The 25250-nt window shown below is 45.8% G+C and overlaps 1 protein-coding gene across 1 annotated transcript in view; it reads right to left on the reverse strand.

The window, feature by feature from the left end:
• Window positions 1-15623, reverse strand: part of OTOP3 (otopetrin 3) — a 30511-nt gene extending 14888 nt beyond the window's left edge. The window contains exon 1 of the mRNA XM_015410718.1: window positions 15587-15623. Within this exon, the coding sequence (XP_015266204.1) occupies window positions 15587-15623 (37 nt within the window). The remainder of the gene's footprint in view (window positions 1-15586) is intronic.
• Window positions 15624-25250: the final 9627 nt, after the last annotated feature.

The following is a 25250-nucleotide window of genomic DNA, read 5'->3' on the forward strand; positions in this document are numbered from 1 at the left end:
CATCTGGTTTCAAAGTGTAAAGTAAAAATAGAAATGAGAAATAATCATGAGCTTATTCTTTTGTTCAATGCCAAAACATTTTGATATAAAACCATTTTGTGGAAAAGTTACATTTAAGAATGGGAAAAAATCCTTTTGGATACCTGAAATTGTGTTTCTATCAAATCAAATGCTAGTTATGATCAGCCGATATTTGTCATCTTAAAACAAAATCAAATGGAATCTTTAGTGCCAATATAAATGTCAAACAAATGATTGTTTTATTTCAGTATAAGGTATATTTGGAAATCTTAAATAGGAATCTTAAAGAGTTTTTTTTGCAATAATTTTGGAGTTCTCAGTATTTACAAAGCCCCCAAAACTAAACAGCCCTTTCAGATTTATTCTTCTAACAAAATAGAGTACACATTTTTTGTTTAAGCTAAATCTTCATACAAGTAAACTGTGTAAGCCATAGTAGGTCCTCATTAAAAAAAAATCTCTAGCACAGGTACCATAGACACTTCAACAGTTTTCTGTCTAGAATTAAGGTAAAGGTTCCCTTGTTCGAAAGCCAGTCGAATCCGACTCTAGGGTTGCAGTGCTCATCTCCGTTTCAAAGCCGAAGAGCCAGCGCTGTCCGAAGACGTTTCCGTGGTCATGTGGCCGGCATGACTAAACACCAAGGCGTACAGAACGCTGTTACCTTCCCACCGAAGTGGTACCTATTTATCTACTTGCAATTTCTTGCTTTCGAACTGCTAGGTTGGCAGGAGTCTACAATTACTGACCAGCAAAATTGAAAAATCCTATCCACAATGTAAGACAACAGCTTTTTCCTAGGATTCAAATAGTAGGCAACAGTCCAAATGTGGGAGACCAAACTGTTATAATTACACAAATAGAAGACAGGAAATGTTAATTATCTCAGAAGTCCTTAAATTGCAAATATGCAGATCATGGTAATATGGGTTTTCTCTCAAACCATGTATTATTTTAAAATGACAATGCCAAAGAGCTAACTTAACTTGTGAATGTCCATACTTGCCTGTGCTCCCAGTCTTAGATTCTGGGTTTAGAAAGGTTTGATACAGTTATCTATATTCTCCACTCCTGTGACGTCAAAAGGGATTTACCAGTTTATCAAAGGAGGCCATCATAGAATTCAAGAAAGTGCTGTTTCTATCATACTAACATTCCTTTCAGCAGAGATTGTGCTGTGTTATCTATCCCAATCTGAGATCTCCAGAAAGCATTTCAAAGGTCAATTAAAATAAACTGCCCAATTAGAATCAAGCGACCTGGAAAACAACATCTCACAATCCTTTTGTGATCCATGTCTAGTTTAAGAGATCAAGCCAACCTGTTTGCAAATCCCTATCACAAGCAGTTGGTGGGGGGGAAACACCATTCAAGGGCCTTCACCTTACTAAATCATTCTTCTTACCTCAGCAAAACCAGAAGGGTCGAAGACTGTGTACAACTCTCAGGCGAAAAACATAACTAAGAACAGGTAAGAAAAACCTGTTTCTTCAGCAGGGTTTGCAAAGTCTCCTTGGAAGGGCTGAGAAGTAGTCACAGGCGAGTAGAGCTGCCAATGGAAAGTATGCTTTGCTTTTTCATGAAGCATTGATTCCCCCCCCCCTCCTGTTTACTTTGGGGATAGTCTTGTCATTATATTAATTACCAGGCTAAGAGGCTCATTAGCCCCACACAGTCCAACCAATGGGAATCAACTGCCCTCTTTATGCACCTGCCCAGCCAGCTCACGTCAACAGTCCTCAGTTGCAGCACAAGATGTGCTGGATGCAAAACCACAAGCCTTCATGACTAATCGCTCCAGCTTGTCATTTGGCAATCAGGGCTCCAGAATCGGCGGTGTTCTTCTCAGCAAGTTAGACTGGCTAATCAGTTGGTACAGACTTCTACACCCAATAGAGAACCAGTTCTCTTCAAAGGTTTGACATCTTTCGCCAGACTCTGGGGTTTTACTTTCTTTCTCTACTGTTCCAAAATGATGGATGCTTTGTGAAAAAGTCTGTGGAACGGATTGTTGCGGGATGTGTTCAAGGACAAAAAAATGTGGCCAAGTTAAATAAGCCAGATGGTAGCATAGAGGTGAAAAATACATAATGCCGCCATTATCACTTTGTGGAGTGAGGAAACTTTACTTTCACCAGTGAGATAAATGGTGGTTGTTTCCACCTTACTGTTCTGGAAATCCACTTTTCATCCTCTCCGGTGACAGCGATTAGTGGCTGATATTACCTTTTGAAACAATTTTTTCTACTACTTCCATATGGGGTGAATGAAAATGTGTCCCTGACGTAGCAGCGACAGCAACTGACGTGGGAATGGGTAGGAACTGCACCCACACATCTAGGGATGGGCTCGAACTGGCTCACAAACTAAAGTTCATCATGAATTTTGGCCAGTTTGTGGTTCACAAGGTGATGTTTGTGGAAGGGTGCCTGGCATGAACATTTCATGAACTTTGGTGCTGTTTATGGTGGTTCGTAAAAGAATACGTTTCCAGACAGTCTCCACTTAATTTATTTACAAAACTCCAAGGCAACAGAGGGGCAGGGAACTTGTTAAAAGCAGACTAGCAGAGCAAATTCCCTCCTGATTGTTGTGAACTCCTCTCCCCTGCTGGGGTGTGGGGGTGTTAGGTGGACACAGAACTCTGAGAAACCCCATCTCTCTGCTCATGCTCAGCAGAGGGGCTTAGCTAGTGGGTTCCTTGGCTGAGAAACCACATTTTGGTTGTGAACTCCTCTCCTCTGCTGGGGTGTGGGGGTGTCAGGTGGACTCAGGACTCTGATGCACCCCGTCTCTCTGCTCATGCTGAGCAGAGGGGCTTAGCTAGTGGCTTCCTCAGCTGAGAACCCACATTTTGGTTGTGAACTCCTCTCCTCTGCTGGGGTGTGGGAGTGTCAGGTGGACACAGGACTCTAAGCCACCCCTTTCTCTGCTCATGCTGAGCAGAGGGGCTTAGCTAGTGGCTTCCTCAGCTGAGAACCCACATTTTGGTTGTGAACTCCTCTCCTCTGCTGGGGTGTGGGGGTGTCAGGTGGACACAGGAGCCACCCCATCTCTCTGCTCATGCTGAGCAGAGGGGCTTAGCTAGTGGCTTCCTCAGCTGAGAACCCACATTTTGGTTGTGAACTCCTCTCCTCTGCTGGGGTGTGGGGGTGTCAGGTGGACACAGGAGCCACCCCATCTCTCTGCTCATGCTGAGCAGAGGGGCTTAGCTAGTGGCTTCCTCAGCTGAGAACCCACATTTTGGTTGTGAACTCCTCTCCTCTGCTGGGGTGTGGGGGTGTCAGGTGGACACAGGAGCCACCCCATCTCTCTGCTCATGCTGAGCAGAGGGGCTTAGCTAGTGGCTTCCTCAGCTGAGAACCCACATTTTGGTTGTGAACTCCTCTCCTCTGCTGGGGTGTGGGGGTGTCAGGTGGACACAGGAGCCACCCCATCTCTCTGCTCATGCTGAGCAGAGGGGCTTAGCTAGTGGCTTCCTCAGCTGAGAACCCACATTTTGGTTGTGAACTCCTCTCCTCTGCTGGGGTGTGGGGGTGTCAGGTGGACACAGGAGCCACCCCATCTCTCTGCTCATGCTGAGCAGAGGGGCTTAGCTAGTGGCTTCCTCAGCTGAGAACCCACATTTTGGTTGTGAACTCCTCTCCTCTGCTGGGGTGTGGGGGTGTCAGGTGGACACAGGAGCCACCCCATCTCTCTGCTCATGCTGAGCAGAGGGGCTTAGCTAGTGGCTTCCTCAGCTGAGAACCCACATTTTGGTTGTGAACTCCTCTCCTCTGCTGGGGTGTGGGGGTGTCAGGTGGACACAGGAGCCACCCCATCTCTCTGCTCATGCTGAGCAGAGGGGCTTAGCTAGTGGCTTCCTCAGCTGAGAACCCACATTTTGGTTGTGAACTCCTCTCCTCTGCTGGGGTGTGGGGGTGTCAGGTGGACACAGGAGCCACCCCATCTCTCTGCTCATGCTGAGCAGAGGGGCTTAGCTAGTGGCTTCCTCAGCTGAGAACCCACATTTTGGTTGTGAACTCCTCTCCTCTGCTGGGGTGTGGGGGTGTCAGGTGGACACAGGAGCCACCCCATCTCTCTGCTCATGCTGAGCAGAGGGGCTTAGCTAGTGGCTTCCTCAGCTGAGAACCCACATTTTGGTTGTGAACTCCTCTCCTCTGCTGGGGTGTGGGGGTGTCAGGTGGACACAGGAGCCACCCCATCTCTCTGCTCATGCTGAGCAGAGGGGCTTAGCTAGTGGCTTCCTCAGCTGAGAACCCACATTTTGGTTGTGAACTCCTCTCCTCTGCTGGGGTGTGGGGGTGTCAGGTGGACACAGGAGCCACCCCATCTCTCTGCTCATGCTGAGCAGAGGGGCTTAGCTAGTGGCTTCCTCAGCTGAGAACCCACATTTTGGTTGTGAACTCCTCTCCTCTGCTGGGGTGTGGGGGTGTCAGGTGGACACAGGAGCCACCCCATCTCTCTGCTCATGCTGAGCAGAGGGGCTTAGCTAGTGGCTTCCTCAGCTGAGAACCCACATTTTGGTTGTGAACTCCTCTCCTCTGCTGGGGTGTGGGGGTGTCAGGTGGACACAGGAGCCACCCCATCTCTCTGCTCATGCTGAGCAGAGGGGCTTAGCTAGTGGCTTCCTCAGCTGAGAACCCACATTTTGGTTGTGAACTCCTCTCCTCTGCTGGGGTGTGGGGGTGTCAGGTGGACACAGGAGCCACCCCATCTCTCTGCTCATGCTCAATAGTTGTTTATTTTCCTCTGTATAGCAGAATAATTTGCTGTGGTGTGTTTCGATCATTGTGGGGGGGGGCTGTGAGAGTTGTGGGCATGCTCCCCTTGCTTATCTTTTGAAGCTGGGGTGCCCACCAAGCTGCCATGGAGTTATTTTGGGGAGCCCCTGTTGGAACTTTGGGGATGTCTGCCTTTCTGTCCTTCAGAACCTGCCTTTGGATACTTGGGGGGGGGGGGCTACAAGCATAGGGGAGATACTTGCCTTGCTTCCACTGTCTGGCTGGGGGGGGGGCTGCCCAAGTGAAGTTTCCCTGTAGGTTTGGTGTCACTGGCTTCGTCCTGAGCCATTCCATAGACTCCTTTAACTGCAGCTGTCTGTTCCAGAGAGAACATTGGGGGGACCTTTGTTTGGGTCCCTAACTGGGACCCCATAAATGTAATCTGCCCCAAATTTGGAGAGATTGTAGAGGAACGTGTGGCAGGGTGAGGTTCTCTGTGCATTTGGTGTGTGTAGCTCGCAGGGAGTCCATTCTATACACTTTTGAATCTGTGCCTGACATTTCCCCCCAAAGCACTTTCCTGATCTTAGTCTTGTTGGGTTTGTGCTGCTACAGTGGTACTGATTCTGCTGGGCACATTGCACTGGTTCAGCTGAACTTGCAAAAATCTCCCCCATCAATTTCTACTGCAGAGAAAATTTTTATTGGTTTTTTTTTTTACAGACTGCAAACTATAACTGAAAATATAGGGAGGGGAACTACATCTAAGGAGAAAGAAAAAAGACCCACTACTAACTAAAAACCCAAGAGTAGGAGATCAATACATCAGCTTATCTCAATGTTATTCTAAAATGCTAATAATACATTGAACATAGTCGATTATGCTAGTTTAATTATCTTTTAGCCACCCTTTAACTGTTTAAAGAAAACCCCAGAGCATCCCAAAGTTATTTCAGAATTTTCAGGCACACATCAGAGTCCTTCAGCCTCTATTTTCTTTTATATTTTCTTTCCCTCAATTTATATGGACTTTTGGGGGCAGCCGCCCCCTTTTCAGACAGACAGTCCTCATCAGAAGACACCGAGCTCAACTCGCCATCAGATTTGCTTTCTTCTTCTTCCTTCTTGTCCTCAGCTGGTTCCCTCAGCTGTGTTCGCAGAAAATCACATGCTTTAAGAACAGAGTCAACCTTTTCTTTTTTGTCGTGGAGTTTGAAAATGACTGATGCCGTTTGTTTGTAGAAAAAGGATTAGATCCTTACATTTCTTTCTCTTCTGTCTTATGTCAAATGGGATGTCTTTTAAAATCCTGATGTTGTCCCCAAATTTTCAAGGGTGTTCCCGTAGTTGCTTTCAAAATAGAGTCTCTGACATGTCTCTTCGAGAATCTGACTACTATTTCCCCAGGCAGATTATTTTTCTTGATGTATGAGGAATAGGACCTGTAGACCACATCCATCTTGCTGTAAAGATATTCTGCCGTCAAATCTGTCATTGGGGCTATTGCTTCACTCAGTCGTTGCTTCAGATTCTCTCATTTAATTTCTGGGACCCCTTGGAATTGTAAGACCAAGTTTGCTTTCTCCATTTGCAGCTGTAAAAGTTTTGACTCTTCTGTAGCGTGTTTCATTTCCAGTTTTTGCACCTTTTTCTTAACTTTCTTAGTATTGGAGTCCATTTTCTTCACCTTCTCTGTTATTTGCTCTGTTGCTTTTAAAGATTGAGTCAATTGTAGCTGTGGTGAAGCTAAACTCTGACCAATTGTTGACAATTGTTGCTTAATATTAGACATCTCGTCCAGCAGAAGGCGCAAGGAATCTGACAACATTTTGGAAAGCTCAGTGGTCTCTTCCATTCGAGGACTGCCCACTAGTTTTGCTTTCAGCAGTTTGTCCTTTTCCGGTTTCTTCCCCGCCATCTTTTAGGATTTGTTTCCTTTTCTAAAAGTTGCTAAAGTCTCTGATATCCGCCCAAACGCTTATCTGCGCTCTGGTCTCTTAAAACAGATTTAAACACTTATTTTTTCTGCTCCCCCCTCTTTGTTTCTGTGTTGCGTCTCTGCGTTTGGGAGGTGCCCCTCCCCCTCTCGCTTTCTGTCGCTCTTTTAGGGGGGCAGCTTTCTTTTTAATTCGTCATGCTCGCTTCAACCCGACTCACAGTTCATTTCCAGCCAACCGGCCACACTCAGCATAGTTTTTTTTGCTCAATCTCCAACGCTTGACCCGGTCAGCGACGCTACGTCCATGCGGACACTCAGCGGCAGGACCTTCAGGGTGGAGGAGCGCCTCAATTCTCTGGCATCGCGCCGGCGAAGAGGTCACCCCTCAAAAGGTTTTACCAAGGCTCCGGGGGGGGGGCGTGACCCGTCGCACCCCCTCCTACACACTGGTGTGCAGATGGCATCCCTGGGACGTCCGGGAGATGCGTCTCCCTGTGTGTCGCCATAAACCAGAAGCCTACTGCAGAGATTCTTGAGGACATTGATTCTGTTCTGCTGGGCTTCTATTGCCCTTGCTTTTTCTTTGCTGTTTTTTCCCTTCATTGGAAACAATGGATGATGGGGCACCTTCTTTGGGGGGGGGCTGTAACTTGGACTCTGTAAATCCAATCCTAACCAAATTTGGTTGGCAGGTAGATGAGAGTCAGCTGGAGATCCTCTGTGAGTTTGATGTTTCTAGCTTGCTAGGGGGGCATTCTACTACATCAGGAACATCACAAACTGAACCAGATCGTCTAGTGTCAAAAAGTTCATGACGGTCCATGGTTTGCGACCCCTGTACACCACAAACCATGAACCGAACCACATTTTCCTGGTTGTGCCCATCTCTACACATGCCCTGTCCCTGCTTGGTGCCCCCACTTTTCCCTTTCCCATGGCTGGATTTATGCAAATGATTGCCAACCTCCAGATCTCCCAGAATTACAACTGATCCACAGACTATAGAGATCAGTTCCCCTTGAGAAAATGGCTGCTTTGGGTGGTGGTTTCTGTGGCATTATTTCTTGCTGAGGTCCTTCCCTGCTTCCAACCCCAAAGAATTTCCCAACCCAAAGCTGGCAACCCTATCATGCTGGGGCCTTCACCGCTCAGAAACCCCTTCCTTTCCTCTCCCTTTCCCAGCTGAGTTGCACTGTAAAGCTAGAGCACAGATCTCAGATAGGACAAGGGCGGAAAAGCCCTATAAAGTAGGTGTAGGAAAGGCAGAGCTTTGTGCCATCATTTTGAAGGCAGTGCTCCCTCCATCCCGCCCCCCCCTTCATGGCTGTGTGGAGTGTCCATGGAGGTGGAGTGTCCATCCTGAAGGTCAACCTTTGAACTAGAACAAGTGTGGTTTTCCTTTGATCCAATTTAAAAGGGGAAGTTTTGGGAAACAAATGAGTCGGAGGCTTCTGGCACTGTATGCAGGAGAGAACAAACCCTCCCCACCATGTAGAAATATTCTCTTAGATCTCCATAAAATGATTTACTGTACTAAGGACTCAGGGTTCTTCTCAGCTGTTGCCATAGGGACCGTGTAAAATAACCTTCTCATGGCATCTAAAATGCTAAAAAGTGCTTTGTAAATCAGCTGCTCTCCGTGGGATTGTAGTAGGTACATTAGAGATTTGTTTCAGCTTCAGGCCTTATTGATTATTTCTCTTTGATTATATACCTGTGTAATGTCTATTTGCTAAGGCTGGGAAATAGGGTTGTTAGGTCCAATCTTCTGTGTGACGTCATCACGCCCCCGCTTTCCCCCTATCATTTAAAGGGAAACTTCCCTTTAAATGGGGTGTGTATGTGGGGGGGGGGGGAAGTGAGGGCCAAGCGCTCCTGCCTTTCTTTAAGAGCAGTACAACCAGAGCCTCTTTTAGTCCCTCTGGGTAGACCCCTGAATCCAGGGACAGATTGATAAGGTCTACCAGGGGCTCCTGTATTACCTCACCACCAGCCTTCACCAGCCATGAGAAGCAGGGGTCTAAGAGGAATGTGGTCAGCCTAACAGCACCCAGAATCCTGTCAACATTGGCTTAGGAGAGTCGGCTGAAGCTGTCAAATACTGAATCCACAGACTTCACTTACTGTATCAGTGTCGGCCAGGAGATCTTAGCGAAGCAACAAAACTTTATCCACAAAGAAGCTTGCAAAACCCTCACAGCTAATAGCTGAATTCCTAACATTTTGGGTTCTCTCAGTGAGAGAAGTTACAGATCTAATTACATGAACAATTGTGCTGGGTGAGAGCTAGTGAATGTGATGAAAGCTGTTTAAAATTCCTTTTTTGCAGCCTTCACCACCACCTCATAGGATTTCATAAATATCCTATAAGATGTTCTTGCAGCTTCGTTGTGAGTACGCCACCAGACTTGCTCTAGTTGTCTAAGTTCCTGTTTCACCCCCCTGAGTTCTGTACTATACCAAGGGGGATAATTTAGGTCAGGAGCAAAGTGGACATCAGGAAGCAATTTCATCGATGGCTTCAGAGAGAGGGGAACTCCAGCAATCTATCAGCACATCCAGTGAATTGCTGGGGGGCATCAGATCCTGCAGAGCATTCTGGAACCCAATTGGGTCCATTAGTCTCCACGGGTGAGCATAAATCCATTAGCCACTTAGACAGGAGGGGGCTGGGATACCCTATTGGACCTTCAGGGCAAAGCGATATGACCAGGGGTTATTTCGTAGAAAAAGAGCTAGGGGAACTCATTAGCATAACTCATTAGCATATGCCATACCCCCTGACATCACCGGAAGTGTGTCATAAGGCCACACCCCCTGACATCACCCAGCATTTTTTATTATTTGTGTTGGTTATTCTTGCATGGTGAACTGGGGTGAAGTACCACCTGTGTAGTAATTTCAAGGAGTACTCTCTAAGAGCTATTGATATAGTTTTCCTTGTTTGGGCAGACCATATCTTATTCCTAATATTTTGCTCGATCTTTATTCCGATATCTTTCTCCCATGTTATTTTCAACCCATTTAGTGAACCTGAATCTGTCACAATTAAATAAGCGTATATTTTAGAGATTACTCCTTTTAGACTTGTCATATGTTGCATTAAAATCTGTAGTTCAAGAGCAGTAGTTCACCTTGAAAAAGCCATCACTGGACCCAACAGTCCTGACCAACTATCGCCCAGTGTCGAACTTACCATTCCTGGGTAAGGTGGTTGAGAGAGCAGTAGCGGAACAGCTCCAGATCTTCCTGGAAGATTCCTCCATCCTGGATCCATTCCAGTGCAGCTTCCACCCCAGCTATGAAACGGAGATGGCATTGGTCACCCTGGCAGACAATCTCCATAGATACCTGGATCGAGGCAGGTCAGCACTGCTGTTATTACTTGATTTGACAGCAGTGTTTGACAAAGTCGATTACAATTTTATGACCCACTGCCTCACTGATGTGGGGATGTGTGGGACAGCCTTGCAGTGGTTTGTCTCATTTCTCCATGGTCATGGAGAGTGGGTGGAGCTTGCGGAGAGGGTGTCACCATGATACCTGCTGGAATGCGGCATCCCTCAAGGGACGATCCTCTCGCCTATGTTATTTAATATCTATGTGCACCCCCTCACCCAAGTTGCCTGGGGTTTGGGGCTAGGTTGTTACCAGTACACTGGTGACACCCAGCTGTATCTGCTGTTGGATGGCCAGCTTGTCAGACCCCTGGCCGAGTTACTCTCAACAACACTCTCTTTATCAAAAGATTTGTTTATTGAGAAAAGTAAGCTAGTTCCAGGTTAGTTTTCATTAGTTCCCAGTTAATATAGGTAATTCAAAAACACCCCTCCTCAATAGCAGTCACACATACACGTCATAATGATCGCACCTAATCACTACATCTTACCCCCCCATGGGAATGCAGCATCCCACAATCTATAAAGAAATCAGGCTTCAAAGAGACTTCTGGCACCCCCCCCATGGGGAGGGGGAGGGGGAGGTTTCATCCTTGGGAAAGTTACGCTGCTAAGAGCAAACAGTTCACGCATAGATCTATCATCCCCTCCCTTCTATTCCCCCTTTTGTTATGACAAACAGAGCTGGGTGTGAGGTTTGACATTCTGCCCCCCCCCAAAGCCCCTCACCCCTGTGGCTTCAGGGGGTGGTGGCCATGGAAAGCGTGCACCAATTTTGCAGCTTTTATGTGCGGTGCTGCCACCTATTCATTATGACTGGAACAAAAACCTTTCAATTTTATCAGGTAATACAGGTGACCCCACTTAAGCTTAGTGTCAAGGATGTCCTATTTGATGAGTCTCACCATCTTCCCTCAAGGGAGGAGGAGCTGGAGGGCATGGCCTCCATTTCGAGGGTCCAGGATCCTTCTTCAGAAGACTGAAATGAAACACAGGATGGATATGACGCAATGATTTGGGCAACTCCACCTGCATAGCCACCTTGTGTCATACATCTCCCTTGTTCCCAGCCTGACCGGACGGGTACGCAGCCTGATAACAATATCTCCTCCTCAGAGGGGGAGGAACAGCCAGCTGCAATAGATCCCATTCATCTTCAGAGACAGGAGATGCAAGCTCTTGACCAGACACCGGCTGTAAGCAATTTGCCCTCTCCTCCAGCTGCGAACGAGTTACTGGCATCAGACACAGAGGAGAGGGAGGAGGCTGGGCCCAGTGTTTTTCCAACGCCCCTTGAGCGCCATCGCTGTCAGTGGAGATCAGAGCTCAGAACCCGTCGCAGTGAGCATTTGATGCAGCGCAGGCACCTATCATCAGATGAGTACTTGCAGGGATGCGTGCCACAATTAGCAGCAGCTAACCAGTCCAGGGAGAGTCAGCTATAAATCCAGGATGGGGGAAGCTGCTTATTGTGGACGCAATGTATACCACGGCTGTATTACCACCCACCTTGTCTCCTGACTTGCTGACTGGAACCTCTGTTACTCTGAACCTGGACTGAACACTGGACCACCTGACTTCTGGACCCCTGACTCTTGGACTGACTGACCACTCCCCTTTCCGGATACCTGACCCTTGGACTGCCTCTTGACCACTCTCCTGCCTTGCACCTGTACTGCGAGTGATTACCTGGTCCCTTCTGCCGGGCTGTCCTGTGGAACTTCTGTCTGCTTCCACACCAGACCCACCGGGGCCAGTACATCTTGTTAATGTGGTGCACAACTTTAAAAGGGCCCACATATTGCCATCCCAGCTTCCGCCCTGGTTGCAGTCCCTTGAGGTTCTTAGTGGAAATGTACACAGAGTCCCCAGGACTCAAATCCCATTCAGGGCCCCTCCCCTTATCCGCATAGTGTTTGTAATCCTCCTTTGCTTTGTCCAAAGTCTTTTGGAGTGCAGGCCACCCCTGAGTCACTTTAGCCAACCAAGTCCCAGCATCCCCTGAGCCCGTGTTGGCATGATCCAAAAGAGGCAGTGGGGCCCCTTCATACCCATGTACCACAAGGAAGGGTGAAATGCCAATGGAGCTGTGTACAGAATTATTATAACTGTACTCCGCAAAGGGGAGCAGTCCCACCCAGTCATCTTGCTGGTGATTTATGAAGCACCTCAAAAATTGTTCAAACACTCGATTTGTCCTTTTGGTTTGGCCAACAGTCTCTGGATGGTAAGCGTTACTCCACCCTAACTCCACCCCCAGGAGCTTCATTAATTCTGTCCAGAATTTCGCAACAAACTGCACACCCCGATCTGATATTATTTTGCGTGGCAAAGTATGGAGTCTAATGATATGTTGCATGGACATCTGTGCCAGCTGCTTGGCTGTGGGTACTTGCTTGCATGGAATAAAATGTTCTTGCTTTGAAAATAAGTCCACCACCACCCATGTTGCCGTCTTCCCCGGGCTCAGAGGTAAATCTGTTATAAAATCCATGGATATAACCAACCAGGGTCAGTTGGGGGTTTCTAAAGGTTGTAGCAGTCCTGGGTTTTTCCCCACTCTCCTTTTGCTCATTAAACATGTCTGGCATGAGGCCACATATTTAAAAATATCTCCTCTCATTCCCAGCCACCATCAAATTTAAAGTCTTTAAATACCCATAATGTCCAGCCATTTTGTTATCGTGCGCCATCAACAGTATTCCCCCCCCCCCTCAGTGCTTCAGGGACAAATAGTTTGTTTTGCGGATATCAGCACCCATCCTCCCTTTGTGCTAAAGACCCATCTTTCTCAATGTCTGCCTTATTCTTGTCTGTAAAAGCAGCCTTAAATTTCTGTGTCCAGGATGCTGCTTCTGCTTGCTGCATCCTTTTCGCTTTCCTGTGTGTCATCACTGCCCCCACCAACTGAGCGGGTGTAAACATTGTGTCAATCACTTCCTCCCTCTGGCTTGCATGTTGACGGAAGTGAGATAAAGTGTCAGCTAGGAAGTTTGCTTTCCCCGGGAAGTGCTTAAGTGTGAAACAAAACTTAGAGAAAAACTCCGCCCATCTTAGCTGTTTGGCATTTAGGTACCTTGGGGCTCAGTGCTTCTCAATTTTTATGATCAAGCCAAACTTCAAACGGAACCTGGGGCCCCTCTAGCCAATGTGGTCAAAGCTAATTTAATGGCAGTAGCTTCTTTGTCCCATACCGCCCAATTTCTCTCTGCATTGGAGAACTTTTTTGACACATAACCTAAGGGGTGTAAATTCCCATTGTCACCTTTCTGTAAGATTGCCCCACCCATTGCCACATCTGACGCATCCACTTGTACCACAAATTGCTTGGTTTCATCAGGATGATTTAGCACAAGTTCTGAAGTGAATAACATTTTTAACTTCTCAAAAGCTTGCTGGCATTCATGGGACCAATCCAGCTGGCTGCTTGCTTTATTGCACTCCGGCCCCTTTCCCTTGGTTTTTAACAAGTCTGTAAGGGGTAGTGTTACCTGGGCAAAATTTGGGATGAATGGACAGTAGAAATTGGCGAACTCGAGAAATGATTGTAATTGTCACCTAGTCTGTGGGGCCTCCCACCCCACTACATCTTGGATCTTTTTAGGGTCCATGCCCAAACCCTTCCCGGAAATGCGATATCCCAGAAAATCTAAGTTTTCCTTGTGAAACACACACTTGGAGAGTTTGGAAAACAAATGGTTCTTATAAAGGGCTTTCAGCATGTCTCACATCAATTTGACATGTGACTGCCACAGGAGGTGGCGGCGGCTACAAGCATGGACAGCTTCAAGAGGGAACTTGATAAATATATGGAGCAGAGGTCCATCAGTGGCTATTAGCCACAAGGTATAGATAGGAACTCACAGGCTGGGGCAGGTGATGCTCTGTATTCTTGGTGCTTGGGGGAGGCAACAGTGGGAGGGCTTCTAGTGTCCTGGCCCCACTGATGAACCTCCTGATGGCACCTGGTATTTTTGACCACTGTGTGACAGAGTATTGGACTAGATGGGCCATTGGCCTGATCCAACATTGGCTTCTCTTATGTTCTTATGACTCCTTATCTTTTGAATATATTAAGATATCATCAAGAAAAACTAGAGCCCCTTTGTACAGGTGCTTGTGCAAAACCTCGTTGATCAAATTCATAAAAAACCCCGGTGCCCCGGCCAATCCAAACAGCATGACCAGGTACTCAAACTGTCCCAATGGGGAGTTAAAAGCAGTCTTACACTCATTCCCCTCTCTGATGCGTACTCTAAAATGTGTCGCGTAGGTCTAGCTTTGAATATGTGTCACGTAGGTCTAGCTTTGGCCTTGTGAGGCCTCAGCTAGCAGGTCCTTAATGAGGGGGAGGGGGTAAGCATTCAACATGGATACTGCATTCAGCCCTCGGTAATCCATGCAAAGCCTCACCCCCCCATCTTTCTTTTTCCTAAACAATACTGGGGCTGTGCAAGGAGAGGTGGCTGGCCGGATGAAGCCTCGAGCCAGATTCTCGTTAATGAACCACCGCAGCTCTTCCTTCTGAACCAGACTCATTGAGTACAATTTCCCTTTTGGCAATTTGTGGCCCGGCAGTAATTCAATTGCACAGACAGTCTTGTGGTGGTGGTGGGTAACTCATCTACTTCCCGCTCCTCAAACACCCAGGCTAAGTCTCTATACTCTGGTGGGATGAGGTTCGACTCATCTCATGCAAGATAGCCTCGCTCGGCCACCGACTGGGGCTTCCTCCCCCATTCAGGACGCCATAGATGCTCTTGGCACCAAGAGTTAAGGAAAATAAGAGTCCCGGTACTCCACTGTACATAGGTGTTGTGTGCTTTGAGCCATGGGCCACCAGGGACCATGGGGAACTTTGCAGATGGGTTCACTATGAAAGTCCTCATTTCCCAATGGGCAGAAATCCCCACAGGTAAATGAATTGTATGATGCTGACAGGCCTGCATTGGGGTCCCATCCATCTGGGTAAATACTATGGGTGATCTCAGTTTATGTATCTTGGCCCCCAACCCAGTGACTATGGTCAGGCTGATTAAGTCCTGGGTGCACCCAGAGTCTATTAAGGACCGCACCTTAATGTGCGTTCCCCCTTTGGGGTTGATTACAGTTACATTTTCCCTCGACCTGTCAGCTGGTGCCCTTCACAGCAGGCCCTGGCCTTTTCCCACTGGCTGGGGTGACTCGCTTCCACTGGATGAGGACCCCTCCGAGGTGTCTTGAGCTTTGGCTTGCAATAATTTGGTTGCCTTGGGAAGTTTACTTGGGGTCTTTGGTCTCTTCTCCTTGGTACCTTTCTGCTACCCTCTTTCTGGGCTCTTCATGTCAGGGCAGTTTGCCGTGAAGTGCCTAGATTTCCCACACTGTAGACAAAATCCCATTCACATCCGATACTCTCGGTCTCCTCCAGCTTGAGGGGGTCTTCATATTGCTGGTGTAGGGCTTGCATGAAGGCATCAACATCTCATAGCTCCGGCGCCCCGACATTGTAGAGCCCCACAAACCAGTCAGCTGCACAATCTCGTAGTTGGGATTCCACATAGTCAACTCGGTGCTAATCAGAAGTTAAAGTGTGCCCCCACTCTTGCAGGAAGTTGTGCACCTGTATTGCAAAGAAGGCTAGCTTCCCAGAGCTGCCATCAAAAGTCGCTTCCAAAGCATCTCAGGGCCATTCTCTCTCTGGTCTGGGAACCATTGCCCCCGCCCATGCGGGTCAGTGCCGCCAGCGGCACCACAGTGGGCTCTTCGGGTTCCTCTTCTTCGGACTCCTCTGGCTCCTTCTCCATCAATTCTTTCACTACCCTTGGGAGGTTTTTGATGAGGAATTGGAGCTCCTCCTTTAATTCCCTCACCTCGGCACTAAGGTTGGTGTTGCTCCAGTTGGAATAGGCCTCCTCCTCACACTCAGCCATCAATCTCACTCGCTCCGGGTCATCATGGAAAGTGTGTGATACTCATCTCTTCTCCCGCTTTGGATGTCCTTGCACTCCTCTATGCCCCGGAGTACTCAGAACCCAGGCAGGCTCTTCCCATTGGTCGCTGCTCTCCCACCTGCTTGCTTCTTTGATTTGGTGCCTGTGGTTTTCTCTTCGTGTTTTTGGTCAGGGTTTGTAGCTGGGTTCTTGGTTTCAGACCTGGTACCTGCCCCCGCCCCAGCGCCTCCACATTCGTCTGCCATCATGGTGGTGGGTGACAGAGAGTAAAGGAGTTCTAACACTGTCAGACCCCTGGCTGAGTTACTCTCAACAACAGTCTCTTTATCAAAAGATTTGTTTATTGAGAAAAGTAAGCTAGTTCCAGGTTAAAGCATCCTGTGATAGAACTAATGATTTTTGTTAGTTTCCAGTTAATAAAGGTAATTTGAAAGGACCCCTTCTCAATAGCAGTCACACACACATGTCACACTCATTGTACCTAATCACTACATCTACCCCACCATGGGAATGCAGCATCGCACTATCTATAAAGAAATCAGGCTTCAAAGAGTCTTCTGGCATCCCCCCCCCCATAAAGAGTGGGAGATTTCATCATTGGGCAAATGGTGCACACATACATCACTCCCCTCCCTGTAGGAATTTCTATTCCCCCTTTTGTTATGACAAACAGTGCTGGGTACGAGGTTTGACACAGCTGAACACCATCCCAGATAGGACGATTCTGCATCTAGCGTTCGCTCCACATTTTCTCAACTGGGAGGAAAAATTGCAGCTCAAAACCACATTCAAATACCTTGGGGCAATGCCGTACATAAATCTATGCAGAAGGTACAATTAAATCCGATGATCAAAGAACTTGAAAGTGGCATGGAGTGCGGATGGCTACCATAAATCCTGATAATCAAAGGGAGTGAAACCAGCATGCAACACAGAGGGGAATTTCTGTTCCAGCGTGGGTTTCGTAAAAACAATGGAGGGAAAAGCCAATACAGAAGCAGCTATAGTTTAGGCAGAGGTTTGGAGGCTGTGGCCAGTTGGCTAAAACAGAGCCGGCTGAAACTAAATCCACCAAAGATGAAGGTCCTGTACTTGAGTCGTGGGAAGACAGGACTGGGGATCCAACTCCCAGCTCTTGAGAATGTGACATTAACACCAGTGCCAACAGTGAAGAGTCTGGGAGCAACTTTGGATGCCTCACTTTCAATGGAGGCCCAAATCACGAGTGTTGACAGACCAGCATTTCTCCACCTTCGTCAGGTCAGGCAACTGGCTCCCTACCTCTTTCCCCTCAACTTAGGTACAGTGATCCATGCAACGGTCCCCTCCAGGCTGGACTACTGTAACTTGCTTCATGCAGGGCTACCCTTGAGACTGACCCAGAAATTGCAGCTGGTCCAGAATGCAAAGGCACGTGCCCATACAGAAACACCATTAAGAGCCCATATATAACCTATACTCCGCCAGCCGCACTGGCTCCCAGTTGAATTCCAGATCAAGTTAAAGGTTTCATTTTTGACCTTCAAAGCCCAATGCGGTCTGGGACCATCATTCCTTTTCTCCTGGTATGTCCCTCAAAGAGCCTTGCACTCTATGGATCATCATCTTCTAGTGATCCCTGGTCCAAAAGATATCTGCTTAGAGCGATCTACTGATGAATGGCTGCCGGACATGGCCCCAGGAGATCTGGACAGGGCGTTACAAGCTGTGGCTGGATGGTTGTGACAGAGCTGACTGAAGTTAAACCCATCCAAAATGGAGGTCCTGCACCTGAGTTGTGGGGGATTGACTTAGGGAATCAGGCTCCCAGCCTTCGATGGGCTCCATTGATGTTAACATTGAGGGTGAAGAGTCTAGGGGTGTTCCTGGATGCCTCCCTTTGTGTGGAGGCCCAGGTCACCACCACTGCCAGGTCTGCCTTTTTCCATCTGAGGCAGATCAGGCAGTTGGTCCCACATCTCACCTCTGGGACCTGGCTACAGTGGCCCATGCAATGTCACTTCCAGACTGGATTATTGTATTCCTCTTATATGTGGGGCTGCCCTCGACTCTGCTCTGGAAGTTGCAGCTAGTGCAGAATGTGGCAGCCCGGGTGTTGACACCTGTATGAGCTCATATCCATTCAGTGCTGCATGAACTGCACTGGCTGCCTGTTGAATATTGGATCTGTTTCAAGGTGCTGGTGCTTACCTTTAAAGCCCTATACAGTCAGGAGCCAGCATACCTTCGGGACCACCTCTCCCCATATGAGACCCATAGGGCACTGAGGTCCACAAATCAATATCTTTTGGTAGTCCCCGGCCCCAGGGACATCCGACTTGCCTCTACCAGGGCCAGGGCCTTTTTGGCCTTAGCCATCACCTGGTGAAATGAGCTCCCATATGAGATCAGGGCCCTGTGGGATTTATTACAGTTCTCAGGGCCTGTAAGACAGAGCTCTTCCACCAGGCTTTTGGTTGAGGTGGGAGATGTAACCCCCCCCCGGCTGATCTCCCATCAGTGGCCTGGATCTAAATAGACATCTGGGTACCAACTCTTCTGTTGTATCTTAATTGATCTGATCGACATCTTAATTGACATCTGATTTAATTTATTTTACATGGTATTTTATGATTCTATATTATTTTAAATTGTTGTTCTAAAGTTATTTTTAATTGAATTGTATTATATTGTATTGATACTGATGGAACCCGCCCTGAGCCTGCTTACGGGGAGGGCAGGATATAAGTTCAATAAACAAATAAACAAACCAGAACTAGAGCCTTTTTAGCTCTGGCACCGGCCTGGTGAACACTCTCGCAAGTGAGACCCAGGCCCTGCAGGATTTAATATGGTTCCACAGGACCTGTAGAATGGTGATGTTCCACCAGGCCTATGATTGAGGTGACAAAAGTTCATCTGGATTGGCCTCCCCCTGCTCTGTCATGCTTTGTCATGCTCTGTTAAGCCTTGTTATGTTTGATTTTGTTTTGTCTCTTCGTCCGCCTACTTGCCTCAGTATGAGTTAACATCTACTGTTGCATAGCCTGTAGGAGTGGATGTATTAATTTATATTATTGACTGCCGTCTTATTGTCTAACTAGGAATAAGTCTCGTTGTGGAAATAAATACAATGAGCTCTAGAAAGAGGCTCTGGGAGAGTGCCCCGGCCTCGGGCACTCAGCATCAATTTGCTGTGGCGATCTCAGCAGGGTATAATGACAAAGAGTCCACTATTTCCTCCAGAGGAACTGATCTCTGCTACCTGAAGAGCAGTTGTAATTTTGAGTGATTCCCACCCCTCACCTGGAGATTGGCAACAATGGTTTCCCAGGAGGAAATGGCTGGTTTGAAGGGTGGAGTCTATGGCATTGTACGTGTCTGAGGTCCCACTCCTCCTCTAACCTCACCCTCTCCAGGCTCCACCCCTCAAATCTCCAGAAATTTCCCAACCTGGAGTTGACAACCCTATCTCCCTCCCAGGCAACCATCAATATACCTTTATCTGCCCCTCTGACTTCAGCTTTCCATCTCCTCCCCCCTCCCTCCTGGAGACCAATTGTAATTCTGACTGATCTCCAGCCCCCACCTGGAGATTGTATAAATATAAAGACACTCCGTGAATGAATTACGAACAAAAGCAGAAAAATTATATTGTATGAAACAATTCAAACAATTTGAAATCTTTGTTAAAGAATCCTTATACATATATTTTTAAAGAGCTAGGATCAAAAAGTACTTGATACAAAGTAGGAATACAATTAAAGTCCACAATTCCTTTGTATAAAAAACTTCAGAGTACAATAGTTCCACGTCTTATGTGAATACAGCTATACACGGCTGGCTTCACTGCCACGTTCACGTTTCGCTTCTTCAGATAGCTGGTACTCTTTAGCTGTGAACTGAAAATTATATTTCCATGTCATATTTACTATATTACAACATATTAACTATATTGTGGATTTTAATTGTATTCCTACTTTGTATCAAGTACTTTTTGATCCTAGCTGTTTTTATTTTTATATATATATATATATATTCTTTAACAAAGATTTCAAATTGTTTGAATTGTTTCATACAATATAATTTTTTTGCTGTTGTTCGTAATTCATTCATGGAGTGTCTTTATATTTGTACAATCTCCTCCAGTGAGCTCTCATTTTTGATATACAACCCACCTGGAGACCCAGTGTAAGGAAGCCAGAGTTTGGGGAGGGGAGAGGAGAGGAGAGGAGAGGCCTCAGCTGAATAGAATGCCATAGAGGCCACCGTCCAAAGCAGTTATTTTTTCCTTGGGGAAGATCTCTTCTCTGGAGTTCAGTTGTGATACCCAGCGATCTTCAGGCTCCACCTGGAGGTTGGCTATCCTAGGCATAGCAGTTAGCACTTCAGAGCAGGGTCTGCCAGACACAGGTTCTTGCTGTGGAAGCTGTGATTTCAGACCAGTTACAGACTTTCAGCATAACCCCTCCCCTGCCCACTGCCAGCTTGGCAACTTATTTAAATTGTAATAAAAGTGTTCAAATAGAAAAAACATAAAGGCATTTTTGGTATTATAACATCTGGATAATAATATGAGTTCATTAAATGTCAGCATAAGCAATCTCAGATCTTCAGTTAGATTTCTTCTTAGCTTCACTTTTCTTCTTCTTTTGCCAGAGGATATTTACTTTGAAATATTTGGGAGCAGCTCAAATATCAGAGTCGGAATCAGAGTCAGAGTAAAAAAATTCACCCAAAGACATGGAAGTAGCTGTAGAAGATGAACTCTTCGTATCAGATTTCTGGTCGCTGTTTTTTCCCGTTGCTTTTTCTTCCTCTGCTCCATTTCTTTGTTTGGTTGGGGATTATTGTTGTTTAAGAAAGAGTTCAGCTTTTAATAAAGAGTCAGTCTTTCCCTTCTTCTCATTAAAGTTGAATATAAGTCCTTCTGGGAAAATCCATCTGTACTGGACGTTGTTCTTTTGAAGAAATGCTGTAATATTTCTGTATTGCTTCCTTTTCTTGCGTATTTCGTATGGAACATCTTTCAATATTTTTATCTCCTCTTCTTGAATTTTGACTGTTGTAGCTGTGGATGCTTTAAGTATTAAGTCTCTTGTTGATCTTTTTGCAAATTTCACAAAAATTTCCCCTGGGAGATTTTTTTTTTAACAAACTGAATAAGTTCTGTAAATCATATCAATATCCACTTGTATTAATTCAGGTTTGTTATTAGTCAAGGGGGCCATTGCTTCGCTTATGATTTCTCTTAAGTTCTCATCCTTTTTCTCTGGCACCCCTTGAAATCTCAGAACATAAAGAAATCTTTCCAATTTCAGTTGTAATAGTTGTTGCTTTTCAGAAGCTCTTTCTTTTTCTTCAATGTTCATTCTTTGATCTATTTCTTTGGTCTTAATTTCAACCTTTTAAATCTTTTTGGCTGACTTCTGCTTTGGCTGTAGTTTCTTTGAGCTCGTTCTGTTAAGTATCAAATTTCTGATTGAGATTTGTCAGCTGATACAGCAGGGGACTCATAGCTTCAGAAATTGCAGTGGCTTCTGTTCATGGCAGAGATGGACAAAATTACGAAGAAGTTGAACAATAAAGAACACGACGTGTTTTTTCAAGAATGGAGTGACTTTAAAATATATCTGGAAAAGAACTGGGATGTGAAACAAAACTTAATATGTTTAGATCAATATTAAGTCAAATGATGTTATCTTTAGATTGTAATGATAAGAAACTGATATTGTTGATGATATGAAGTAATTTGGAGCAGGGGTGGAAGCATTGTGGGAAGCCATTGGAGGGAGGGGAGGAACTGGGAATGGGGTAGACAATTGATAGAATGAAATGATTTAATCTTACATGTTGTATTCCTGAGAAAATAAAATTTGTTTACCAAAAAAAAGAAATTGCAGTGGCTAACTCACTGGTATTTTCCGGTCTTATAACTGGTGATGCTGTGCTGGTATTTCCTGCAGAACCTCTGCCTCTGGACACCATTTCCCCCTCTCGCTGAGACATCGTTTATACTTTGGTACAAGTTCATAAAAGTTCTAAGATCTTTTCTATGCTGTAGGTAATTGGCCCAGATGTATTCTGCTTTGAATAGGGTGTTTAATAGCTTAAGCCTGGCATGCTTTTACGCTGTAGTTTTGCTACTGGGTAGGGTCTCCTCCACGATTCCCCCCCCTTTCTCTTTGGAGCTATGCCATTTCACTGTGCCACTCTTTATTCCATCACCCTTTTTGTATATATCTTTCTGTTTGAAACTTAACTCACTGTTTCATTCATCGCTGAATCGCTTTGTCACATAGATCAATCTTTTTAGTTAAGTCCTTAACGTCTCTGTGAGTTTTGACTCACAATGGTTGCACCTCATCAAGCTCCAATGGGAGCGAGTCGGATCAGGGCGGCAGGGAGGGGGATTGGCTGGTCCCGACCTTCCCATGAAGCTCTGAGAGGGGGCTTCTAGCCTGCAGCACTGAAGGCGCCACTCCCGAAGTTCTGGCTTGGGGGCACAGTGCTCCTTTTTGCTCCAAAAGGTCCCACTGTCCCGAGGCCAGCAATGGCACTCAGAGATGTTACTGAACCAGAGCGTACAAGGACTTAACTAAAAAGAAAATCTATGAGACAAAGCGATCTAGCGATTAATCAAACAGTGAGCTAAGTGGAAAAGAGAAAGTCATATACAAAAAGGGCGGTGGAAGAAATCGGCATAACAAAATGGCATCGCTTCAAAGAGATAAAGGGGGGGAACTTGCGGAGGAAGAACCCTACCCACCAGCGAAATTGCAGCATAGAAACAAGCTGGATTCAGGTGATTAACAACCTTTTCAAAGCGGAATACATCTGAGTTAAGCAGTTACAACATAGTAAAGATTTCAGAACTTTTATAAACTTTTACCTAAGTATAAACAATGTCTCAGTGTGGGAGTAAAATGGCATCCAGAGGCAGAGGCTCTACAGGAAATGCCAGCACAGCATCACCAGTCACAAAACCGGAAAATACCAGCGAGTTAGTTACTGCAATTTCTGAAGCCATGCGCCCTCTGCTGGACCAGCTTACGAAACTCAATCAAAAATTCGACACTTTACAGAAAAAGCTCAAGGAAACTGCAGCCAAATCAGAGAAGTCAGCCAAAAAGATAAAAAGGTTGAAATTAAGACCAAAGAAATAGACCAAAGAATGGACAAAGTGGAAAAAGAAAGAACTTCTGAAAAGCAACAACTTTTACAGCTACAAATGAAAAGATCCTCTTTCGTCTTGAGCTTCCAAGGGGTGCCAGAGAAAGAAGATGAGAACTTAAGAGAAATTATAAGAGAAGCAATGGCCCCCTTAATCAATAACAAACCTGAATTAATACAAGCAGATATTGATATGATCTACAGAACTTATTCAGAGTTTGTGGGGGGAAATAATCTCCCAGGGGAAACTTTTGTAAAATTTGCAAAAAAGTGCAATAAGAGACTCAATACCTAAAGCATCTACAATGACAACAGTTAAAATTCAAGAAGAGGAGATAAAAATATTGAATGATGTCCCATTTGAAATACGCAAGAAAAGGAAGCAGTACAGAAATATTACAGCATTTTTCCAAAAGAACAATGCCCAATACAGATGGATTTTTCCAGAAGGACTTATATTCAACTTTAATGAGAAGAAGGAAAAGATTGACTCTTTATTAAAAGCTGAACTCTTTCTTAAACAGCAACAATCTTCAACCAAACAAAGAAATGGAGCAGAGGAAGAAAAGGCAACTGAAAAAAACAGCGAACAACAGAAATCCGATACCGATAGTTCATCTTCTACAGCTACTTCTGTGCCTTTGGGTGAAATCTTTGACTCTGACTCAGATTTGGATTTAGGAGCTGTGGCCCCTAAAACTTTTAAAGTAAATCTCCCCTGGCAAAAGAAGAAGAAAACCAAAGCTAAGAAGAAATCTAAGTGAAGATCTGAGATTACCTATGTTGACCTTTAACTTACTTATATTCTCAACCAGATGTGATGTAATATAAAAAAATGCCTTTATGTTTTTTCTTTTTGAACACTTTTATTAGATTTTAAAGAATTGAATGAAATTTTTAGCATGTAGACTTATACTTAAAGCATTTGATTTGCCTATCAAAGGTTCTTGTTACTCTCTTTGTAGTTTTAGTTTCTGTAGGGTATAGTGTTTGTAGTGTGTAGGAAGAAAAGCAATAAAAAGTATTAAAAAAAGAAAGAAAGAAGTTGCAAATGCCTCACAGGCAATATCCAATTCCATAGCATTTTGTTTGCCTTGTGGCAATGAAATAAGTGATTGAATAGTTCTAAACAACTGAGCCATGCATGACTTTGCAGATTCAATGCAGGCCGCATAGAATTGTCTCTTGGTGGCCTTCATCACCATCTCATAGTCCCCCATAAGCTTTCTATAAGATGTTCTTGTCACTTGTCACAAGTACACTGCCATGCTCACTCTAGCCGTCTCAGCTCTCATTTCATTGTTCACAGCTCCAAGGTATACTATGGGGCTGCTTTGACATGAAGGCAGAGAGTGCGCTGGGGTGTGTGTGAATATGTCGATGGCTTCAGAGAACCGGGAATGCCAGGCCTCCTTCAGCTCATCTAATGAGCCACTGGGGGCATGGATCCCACAGAGCATCCTGAAGCTGCTCAGGGTCCATTTGGCTCCGTGGGTGAGCAAAAATATGCTTGCCGCCTAAACAGGGAGGGTTTGGTTTGCTCAGCTGGACCTTCAGGGCAAAGTGGTCTGACTATGGGACTACATCTGTAGTCATCAGCTCCACATTTATCCCCATCCCCATAATCAAGTCCAGTGTGTGGCCTGCTTGATATGTGGGAGTTGATAGAAACTGGTAGAGTCCCAAAGCCTCCGCGGATGACATTAGGTCCTTGGCCAGAGAGGACGTTACATCATCAGCGTGGACACTGAAGCTGCCCAGAACTAATAGCCTGGGGTGCTCCATTGCCTAGTAAGGCACAGGGAGGGGAAAACAAACCTGACCCAAAAACTGGAATCAAGAACCACAAGGGTAAGAAAGGTCAAATAAAGGGCCAATATTGAAAACTTAGTTAAAACATACAAAAATACATGTATTTATTAGAAAGACAGTTAAAAACATATAAGGATTCAAAGCCTTGTAAACAAGTAAAGGTGGCCTAAACACAAGGGCCAATACAGATGACCTGATGCATTTCTGCCCTATTGGGGCCTTCTTCAGAGGTCAATAAAGCTGCCAAATCAGGCCGGGGGGCAGGAAAACC

Source organism: Gekko japonicus, unplaced genomic scaffold, assembly GCF_001447785.1.
Source record: "Gekko japonicus isolate JY-2015 unplaced genomic scaffold, Gekko_japonicus_V1.1 scaffold15, whole genome shotgun sequence".
Classification (NCBI taxonomy): Eukaryota; Metazoa; Chordata; class Lepidosauria; order Squamata; family Gekkonidae; genus Gekko; species Gekko japonicus.